Consider the following 10,463-nt stretch of genomic DNA (forward strand, 5'->3'; position numbering starts at 1 on the left):
ATTGCATATGAGAACAAACCAATTACTATTTGTCAAACTTAGTGTGTTGCCATGACTACAGAATCGGATAACTTGACTTAATATTGCTTGACTTATCAGCAGCTATTAAAAAGACGACTATAAATAAGCGCCAAGGTCACATACGACTATATTTTAATTTAAAGATAATAATGAAATGGTAATGACAAAAATGTATGAACAAAGAGATTGTAATCACTACGTTTTATGTATGAACTCAAAATAGTCCAATGAGTTACTGTCAAAATTGGATTGATAGCGGACAGCTCACAGCGGTGTGAAAGTGTCAAACCTGTGGTCAAACTGACAAGCCTCATTCCTCGTCCGTCATGGCAAATTCGGCTTATTGAATTTTCTGAACTTGTAGTTTAAATGGAAAGTAGTGGTATAATATATCATATAAATAGTCTTTGTTGTTAATTGCTATCTCTACAAAAATCATTAATAAATAACGAAGAAAATGGATACTCTTCTTTTAAAAAACATGTGTCCCGCGGGGCGGCAATCCATCGTGTGTTTTTCCTTATCGTTCCTGATATTTACGACGTCGTTCTTCTCTGGGAGCTTTCTTGGCTATTCCGGGGAGTTGTGGATGCTTACGTACTGGGGTCCAGCTTTCTATTTCTGCCTGTTGAATATCATATTGAGGTATTGCTACGAGGGATTTACATACGATGTAAGTTATCCAATTAGTCGGATGTAATTTTAATTTTCTTTGACTTGTGACCTTCGGAGTATAGATGCAGTCATTAGTGTTTAAAAAAAAATAACGATAGAGTAGGCGTTTGTGAGACTTCAATGAAATGACTGTATACAAAATAAATTTATGAAATATTGGCCTAGTACACTGTGAGGTCGAAATTACACATTATATTTTGGGTTACAGATAGTTCAATTTTTTTTTGCATATTTGACATAAATGAGTGTTGATGTAAATTATGAACTTAAAATTGTGTATGTCACATGAATGTTAATAGTTTTAATGTATACACTGTTTTTATAGCCACTAGCTTACATCAGTCTGCCTACTTCTCCCAAACATGTAAGTTATGATATATCAATTGAGCTAAAGATACATTTATGTTGGTATATCTATCCAAACTTGAAACAAATATCTACTTGAAACATCCAAAGGGTATAAAAATATATATATTTTAGAAAACTAAATAAATGCACTTTAGCAATATGATTCCATATATATTTTTAAAGGCTTGGCTAGTGGGTCACCATAAAGTAGTATCTATTGAACTATACTTGCATGTATTTGATTTTCCACATTACAATATTTCAGGTATCCATAAGATCGGCCTTCTTAGGCGCAACCTTTGCAACAGGCCTACATTTGAGCACATTTGACAATGGCTGGAGAGTGTTTGGACTGTACACCATGGTGCTCTCCTTCTTCCACTTCTCGGAGTTCCTGGCAGTTGCTCTGACGAACCCGAGGACCTTGACAATTGACTCCTTCATCCTGAACCATAGTGTCCAGTATGGTGTGGCTGCAGTCACCAGTTGGGTAGAGTGGGCGGTGGAATACTTTTTCTTTCCCAGTAAGTTCTTTATCATGAATCTTTATAATCATTACCTAAGAAGAATTGAAGTTATACCTGAGGTTGCCCACTGACTGACTTTTGCCCCAGTTGCTGTCCCTGAAAAATGAGTTGGAATGCTTCAAATGAGAAATCATTTGACAAGTTTGTGGGGAAGAACAGGGGATCTTTATAGTCAAATGTCAAAAAGCCCTATTCAATTATTTTTACATACTATAAAGTGTCAATTTTAACAGCAAGAAAGGCTTAGAAATAGACCCTGTTAGTATTTTTACCGACTGCCAATAAAGGGGGTTATGCCATAAAATTTCATATAAAGGTTGTATTGTAAGTTGAAAAAGACAATTTTAATAGCTTAACTTGATTCATCTTTCTTTTCAGATATGAAAACAATGTATTGGTTATCAGCCATAGGTGTTATTATTTGCATTCATGGAGAAATACTACGAAAATCAGCAATGTATACTGCTAAAACTAATTTCAATCATACTGTAAGTTTTTATGTTAAGAAATAGGTTCAGAGTAGATTTGTTATGTACTTAATTTAATATTTTAAAAATTACAACAGAAGTATAAATTTGATAAATTTTAGTTCTTACTCTAGTCCTAACCAGTTTTAATATTTTCAGGTGCAGTTTGTGAAGCGGGCTGACCATAAGCTGGTTACACACGGTGTATATTCCATATGTCGGCACCCCAGCTACGTAGGCTGGTTCTACTGGTCTATTGGAACACAAGTAAGTGATAAAATTATTTTTGTTGTTGAATAAAAATGCAGTTTACATCTTTTTGTGATTTGTCCATTTGACACCTTTTATTCTAGTTAAACGGAGTTTGTGTTTTGAAATCAAGACACAACTCTGTTTCACTGACAAGTTTTACGTTATCGTATATATTCGTATGTGTTTTCGGCGCCTCTTATTATGACGCCCTGTACGGTCGCACCGTTCGTATCGCCCTAGGACCGCCCCTGGTCTTACTCACACACATCATAGAGTGTGTTATTCCAAATTTGGTTATAAAAATACGCACAGGTGACTAAATGCCGATGGTCAGTTCATCTGTCTTAACAGTAGGTTTGAGAAATAAAAAATATTTTAGAATCTGTTTTGTTTCACAGGTTACATTATTAAATCCAGTGTGTGTGATCATCTACACGCTGGCGTCGTGGACGTTCTTCCGGGAGCGCGTGTACGCCGAGGAGCTCACGCTGCTCTCGTTCTTCGGCCACCAGTATGCCGAGTACCAGAAGGCAGTCGGCACTGGCCTGCCCTTCATCAAGGGCTATGTACCGGAGAACACTGAACAGGAATTGAAGGATGAACATTGGAGTTATTGAAGAATATTTGTTCTTATTTTATTTAGTGCAAAGTAAAGCAGTTTAAACAATATTGAAGTGATTGTGACTCAGTGACAGTGAAACTTTAATAGATACTAGACAGGCGGTGTTAATGAAAACAACTTGAAGACTAAATACTATAAATTATACCTCATATCAGTTTTAAGGATGACATATTTTTTATTGTTCTCTTTTACATTAACACTCACTGTGAATAACATTTATCCTCATTTGTATTTGTATAAAATGTTTTTTATTGTTCTAGAATCAACATTTAATTATTGTAATGACTGACATATAAATGTATTTATGTAATTAATATATTTAAGCATATATCCTTCTAAGGATTTTAAGACATAAAAGTTGCGCAGAATTAACCTTGCAAATATAACATTTTTTGATAAAGAAATAATGTGCCAAAAATGATTTACGATTCTTAAGTCGCTCTGTGTAAATTATTTTCTGCTTGCTTGTTTTTATTTTCTCGTATTTCCAAAAGCATCATCTGGGTACCTGTTATATGACCAGCTTATGTACTGCCATTTTATTACTAACTCATATTATTGGTTGAACCATTTAAACTTTATGTGACACAAAACATGCGCATGTCGCATAACCGAGTAATCGCCCAGAAACCTTAGCCATTGATGATTGATGATATTATTACCTGACAATGAAAGGTAATGTTTATTGCGCATTTTCGTTTTTATTATAATTATCTAACTACAAAAGTTAAAATGTCACATTTAATGTAAACTTAATATTATTTACATTTAGAACAAACAATCTAGATAATTTTATATTAGACATTAAGATAATTTATAAGTACTTACATTTTGTACAGTCATTTACATAATAACTAATGCATTTTTATTTATCTCGTTACATTTATATTAACTATTTTTCTACATTAATAATGTTAAATCTTAATACCAATTGATATTAAACTTTTAAATGCAAATATTGAATAATACATATTAATTATACTTATTACACAGCATAATAACCGCAGTGGCTAGCTACTGAAGTGTGGTAGGGATGGCATTTGCGCATTTCATAGGAGTGGCAACATGTGTGGGTGGGTGACCTTCGATAAAACTAGTTCTACCTGGGGTTGCTTGTGGGCGTCATTGAATACTTATTGTAAAGAATTGTTCTTCTTTGGGGTGAAATATAATCCATGTATCATATTATCTACGTTATGATTATGTAGTGGTACGAGAAGAGAAACTATTACAAAACAAAATAAAAATACAAAATTAATTATACGACTTCACGTCATGGGCCGTGTTGTGTTAGATCATGGAACATTTGTATTGTATTATGTACTTACATATATATTTTTTCTGCAATACTTGCAATCACTAACCAACTTCATGGTGTCGATTATATTTGTATGTTTTCAAAAATGAAAGCTCATAATTTTTCGCAAACGCCCCAAAAGAAGAACTTCGTAATCATTCTGCAGAATGTTAAAGTTTTAGCAGTCAGAGAAGAAAAAGGTCAGTCTTTATTTTTTATGACAAGTGTTCCTTAATAATAAAATCTACGTAACTCATGAATCATTTGTGAGAAAATCTGACATATTGTATATAGTGCATTGTAAATAAATGTATGCTTCGGATGTGGTTGTGAATGTCTATAAAATATTTATATCTAATAAATATTTATATTTAATAAATATTTTATTATTTAACTCATTAAAATGTTGCACTGCTTAAATGTAATTTTAAACTTAACTTTAATGTCATTAAGTAGATAAAATATTAATATTATTGCGAAAGATGTACAGTTTATATGAGTAATAAAAGAATTACTATGTATTTTTGTTGTATTCATTTATATTCATTAAACACAGACATAACAAGTAATTAATTTAAAAAACCAAAAACCCGACTGCACCAAAAAGGCTGAAGTAGAATTTCCAAAAGCAGTGAAATACGTATTTCATTATTTTTATCCAGAAAGCCAATACAAAGATTCATAGTAGGTGACTGCTTCAATCATATAATGTATGTGTAATATCCTCTCAATTTCCTTTGTTTTGACACCCTACTCGATAGGTTTGGTTAATTTTTTTTGAAACGTGTTACTATTTCGCGAGAAAAATTCACCATTTAAGGTCTATAAAATATATAACTTCAGTAGTATAAAGTTTCGGTCATTATTTTACCTCGTTAGAGGTAGAACTTCATTATTTTTATCCAACAAGTTTGATACAAAATTTCATAGTGTTTGCTTCAAAATTGACGGTTGTTCAGATGAACTTTTAACCCTTATTTAACCCTCTACAGGGTTGATTTTTCGGAGGAGGAAAAATAAGTGCGTCCTTGTTCCTATCCAGAACGCCAAATACAAAATTTTATAGCAGTTGCTTCAAAATTAAAGGATTTCAAAAAAACTGTTTTTCCCTATTTTACCCTATTAAGGGTAGAATTTCCAAAAGACCTTTCTTAGTACTTATTCATGACTTATTCACGCTATATAGAGAACCTATGTGCAAAATTTCAGAACTGTAAGGTCCTTGGTTTAGGATGGGTTTAGGCTGTACGTTGATTTCTGAAAAATGAAAAAGTCATTTAGTTAGTCAGTCAGTCAGTCACCTTGCTGTTTTATATATATACAAATATGTTTTTATAATCTCCGTTTAATTTCCTTTCATTTGATATCCTACACGATAGGTTCGGTTAACTTTTTTTTTAAATGTGTTACTATTTCGCGCCAAAAATCCGCCATTTTGTTTTTTTTTTACTAACACCTATCTAAGGACACTCGGGTCATTGAGACAAATATAATGACACCTTAACTGTTGAAATTCATCCAGCCGTTTGTTAGATCGGATCAAATAAAGACAGACAAACATACAAGATACGCGCGAAAAACATAACCCTTCCTTGGCAGTCGGGTAATTATACATTTACCCTTCTAAATAAATTTAAAATCAGAATTGTCGCATAATTAAAAAAAAAATGTGCAACCTTAATTTTAATCCTTATAATAATAATAATAATATGAATTTATTACATTACTTTTAGAAAATGAAACAGAGATAATTGCAGATCTTATTCCACTAAATGAGGACAGTTTTCAAGATATGTACGATAAACTGTTATCAGCATTAACACAATACTCAGGTATGGATCCAACAGCTAGACCAAAGCTGCCTAGAATAAAATACACAAAACATCTTGATGAACTAGTTCATCTGTTTAATCAAAATATCCTACACCGATTCATAACAAAAGAAACACAACTCAACGACATTCATACTCTCATTTACTGCACAGCTTTAGTAATAGCGGAAGAACTTAATTACAAAATCATACCCAACACAACACATATAAAATCAAAAGACTACACCAAACCATCGTGGCAAGTCCGACTTGAAAGAGATATAGAAAAGTTAAGAGCAGATATTGGTAGACTCACTCAATACATAAACAATAATAGATCTGATAGATTAGTTAAAAAAGTACAAAATATATTTCATAGGATTGCTATACACACTAAACACGAAAGTAATAATAAAAACCCTGAAGAATTTCTGGACACATTAAAACAAAAATTGGCACTAAAAACACACAGACTTAAAAGATACAAAAAAACACAACAACGTAAAAAAGATAATACACAATTCGCTAGAAATGAAAAACTGTTTTATAGAAACCTTTATAAATCAAAAATAGGAGTTACGAGTGTTACGACCAAGGGTGATAATCACACAGAAATACCCACAAAAGAAGAACTTGAAACCTACTGGTCTAATATATGGGAGGAAAACATTACGCATAACGATAAAGCAGATTGGATAGCAGAAGAACAAGGCAAATGGAAGGTAATAGATGAAATGCAGTTTCAAGAGATAACAGAGGGTGACATAAGTAACATAACAGCGCGACTACATAATTGGAAATCCCCCGGGATCGACAGAATTCAGAATTATTGGTATAAAAAATTAACAATATTACATAAACCTTTAGCAAAAGCTATAACAGAAATCATTTTAGGCAAACAAAATATACCCAACTTCATCACAATAGGAATTACATACATGCTACCTAAAACTAACAACTCTACACAACCAGCACAATACAGACCAATTACATGCCTGCCCACCATATACAAGATCCTTACATCTGCTATTACAACGAAAATCAATACACATATCGAAAACAACAATATCTTGGCCGAAGAACAAAAAGGTTGCCGACGAGCCCATATGGGGTGTAAAGAACAACTGGTCATAGATTCTATTATTCATAAACATGCCTCATCAAAACAGAAATTTACATTGCACCTACATTGACTACAAAAAAGCTTTTGATAGTATCCCCCACTCCTGGCTAATTAAAATCTTGCAAATATACAAAATAAGTCCTATTATAATTGAATTTTTAAGCAATATCATGACACAGTGGAAAACCACTCTACATTTGAATCAAGGAAATAAATCTGTATCAACTAGACAAATAAGTATTAAAAAAGGTATTTACCAAGGAGACTCACTGAGTCCCTTGTGGTTCTGCCTCGCATTAAACCCACTATCTAATCTTTTAAATAAATGTCAAACCGGCTACCGTCTTAAAAATAGTACTGAAGAAACAATAATATCACACTTGATTTACATGGACGATATTAAATTATACGCCAAATCCCATAAAGACATGCAAAAACTTTTAAACAAGACTACACAATTCAGTTCAGACATTAACATGCAGTTCGGCTTAGATAAGTGCAAAACTCTTCACATCATTAAAGGCAAAATTCAATCAGGTGACTACAGTTTACACAACAACGATGTAATATCTGCTATGGAACCCACAGATGTCTACAAATACCTAGGATACAATCAATTAAAAGGATTACTTCACACAGAAATAAAACAGACACTTACAATAGAATTTAAAAGACGAATAGACGCTATCTGCAAAACTCATCTATCAGGAAAACATCTTACAAAAGCAATAAACACTTACGCTATTCCAATTCTGACCTACTCGTTTGGTATAATAAAATGGACAAAAACTGACATAGAACAATTGGAAAGAATTACACGAACGACACTAACTAAACACAATTATTTACACCCTAAATCTGCAGTGGAAAGGTTGAATGTTAGGAGGCAGGATGGAGGTAGAGGCGTTATAGACATTAATTATCTCTGGCAGAAACAAATAAGTAACCTAAGACATTTCTTTTTTATGAAGTCGACCACAAGTAACATACATTCAGCAATCACACAAAATGACGAAAACCTCACACCGCTCAATCTAGCAGATCACACAAAACATACAGTTAACAACATAAATCCACAAATACAGAAAATAGAACATTGGAAAAATAAAGTTGTACACGGAAGACATCCACACGATCTAGAACACACACACGTAGACAAAATAGCATCAAACAAATGGCTTAAAGTTGGTAATTTATTCCCCGAAACAGAAGGCTTTATGTTAGCAATCCAAGACCAAGTTATAAACACAAAAAACTATAGAAAACACATAATAAAAGACCCCAACGTCAAAAGTGACAAATGCCGTAGATGCCACACTCAACCTGAAACAATACAACATATTACAGGGGCATGCACCAATCTCACACAAACAGACTACACGCACAGACACAACCAAGTCACTAACATTATTCACCAAAATCTTGCCGTAAAACATAACCTCATACATAACACTAACACACCTTATTACAAATATACTCCACAGACTGTCATAGAAAACACTTCGCATAAACTTTATTACGATCGTGCCATACTTACCGATAGAACTACACACTATAACAGACCGGACATAATTTTACAAGACAAATTAAACAAAATTACTTACCTGATAGATATTGCAGTCCCTAACACACACAACATTCAAAAGACAATAGCTGAAAAAATAAATAAATATGCTGACTTGAAAGAAGAAGTGACTAGAATCTGGAAGCAAAATAAAGTTTATGTAGTCCCGATTGTCCTCTCAACTACCGGGGTGATACCTTACCATCTCCATCAAAGCTTAAAACTTATCGGTTTAACAAACTCCATATATATAACCTTACAAAAAGCAGCCATATTAAATACTTGTCGAATTGTAAGAAAGTTCATGCAAATGGATGAAAACGAAGTAGAGCCACATAATCGTATCCAAACTATAGCTCCCCCATAAATACTGCAGCATTTACTTGGTTTTGCCCGTAAATGTTGCAAATAGTACCAGCTTAAGCTGAGAATAAGCAAAAAATTGCAAAAATAATAATGATTTATTGCCACACAAGATACAAAAAAGAAATGATTACAAACTTAAATCTAATTCACACAATAATATTTTGTTGTGAGCAAAGGAAGAGTCTCAGCTTGTGCTAGCACGGGTTACCTCGTGCAGCGCTGTTTTTCAGACTCTCCCTCTCCCTGAGATGTTATTTGGGAGGGAAGAGTTCATTCCCCGATCGCCGCTTCGCTAATTTGCTCTATAATGCTTATGCACATTATGCAACAAATAATGTTTAACATTTATGTGTGTTTGTGTGTGTGTGTGTGTGTGTTTGTGTGTGTGTGTTTTTGTGTGTGTGTGTTTGTGTGTGTGTGTGTGTGTTAATATGTATATGCATGTATTTGTGGTATGGTATTCGTGCCTCGGAATGGTCACATGGAGCTGTAATGAAATACTGGGATAAAAAACAATATGCCTATAATATATAAATAATAAAAAACGTGTTTGTTATGTACTCGTGAAAAACTCTTTCAGGGCTAAGCACTTCCAGTAAGCGTGTTTCAGGGTTTCTGCAGCAAGTTGCTTTTTTAACAAGGCCAATTTATATTTTGTTTTGAAGGTGTCTGGGCTCATTTTATTTCTAAGAGGTGGAGGCAGATCGTTCCAAATGCTTGCTGCAGCAAACTTGAAACACGCTCGATATCTCTTTGATTTCTGTGCAGGCTTCACTAAAAGGGTTTGCGAGTTGGAACGTACACTTCGATTCGAAATATCCTTAATCCAAACAAGCTTTTCAAAAAGATATTCCGGTTTCTTATTCCATAGTATTCTCTGCACGGTACAAGCAAACTGAAGCTCTCTCCTAGCACACATATTTAAAATACCCCTATCATTTAGGTAGGGAGTAATGTGGCGCCTTCTGGGGACATTGAAGCAAAAACGAATGCATGCATTTTGGACTCTTTGTAAGGCTCTTTCAATGTTGGCATTCAGTCTAGGCCCATATATAGAGCTGCAGTAGTTAAATTGCGAGAGCACTAAGGTGTCACACAGCAATATTCTAAGTTCTTCTTTGATGTAAGGCCTGATTTCATAAAGGGTTTTGAGTTTGTAATAAGCTGTTCTAATTTTATTGTTTACGTGCTCTGCATACTTTTGCTCGCCGTCCAGAGTCAGACCTAGGTTTCGAGCAGACGATACTCGTTGCAAATCGACATTATTTATTTTGATGGTGCCTGCGTAATCAGTAACATTTTTAATTTGCGACTTTGTGCCCACTACAATATATTGTGACTTTGATGGATTAAGTACGAGGGAATTGTTTTGCGACCACTCAAAGATGCT

The 10,463-nt window shown here is 33.7% G+C and overlaps 1 protein-coding gene across 2 annotated transcripts; it reads left to right on the plus strand.

Moving 5' to 3' along the window:
* Positions 1–321: 321 nt before the first annotated feature.
* On the plus strand, positions 322–2,969 carry ste14 (isoprenylcysteine carboxylmethyltransferase ste14). Of its 2 annotated transcripts, XM_073093554.1 has the most exons (6): positions 322–694; positions 1,022–1,060; positions 1,310–1,568; positions 1,950–2,059; positions 2,198–2,305; positions 2,689–2,969. In XM_073093554.1, the coding sequence occupies exons 1-6, from the start codon at positions 479–481 to the stop codon at positions 2,905–2,907; spliced, it is 951 nt and encodes a 316-aa protein (XP_072949655.1). In that variant the 5' UTR covers positions 322–478; the 3' UTR covers positions 2,908–2,969. The 2 variants fall into 2 exon arrangements, with proteins under 2 accessions (XP_072949655.1, XP_072949656.1); XM_073093555.1 differs by lacking the exon at positions 1,022–1,060.
* Positions 2,970–10,463: the final 7,494 nt, after the last annotated feature.

This window comes from Epargyreus clarus, unplaced genomic scaffold, assembly GCF_041222505.1.
Source record: "Epargyreus clarus isolate Ecla_fem2 unplaced genomic scaffold, WU_Ecla_fem_2.2 ptg000004l, whole genome shotgun sequence".
Lineage (NCBI taxonomy): Eukaryota > Metazoa > Arthropoda > Insecta > Lepidoptera > Hesperiidae > Epargyreus > Epargyreus clarus.

What these genes read in the sequence shown, in the direction of transcription:
- ste14 (XM_073093554.1), top strand. Translation starts at nt 479, where the DNA reads ATGGATACTCTTCTTTTAAAAAACATGTGTCCCGCGGGGCGGCAATCC. An exon ending in TGCCTACTTCTCCCAAACAT is followed by an intron (nt 1,061 to 1,309) that starts GTAAGTTATGAT and finishes ACAATATTTCAG; the next exon opens with GTATCCATAAGATCGGCCTT. An exon ending in ACTGGTCTATTGGAACACAA is followed by an intron (nt 2,306 to 2,688) that starts GTAAGTGATAAA and finishes TTTGTTTCACAG; the next exon opens with GTTACATTATTAAATCCAGT.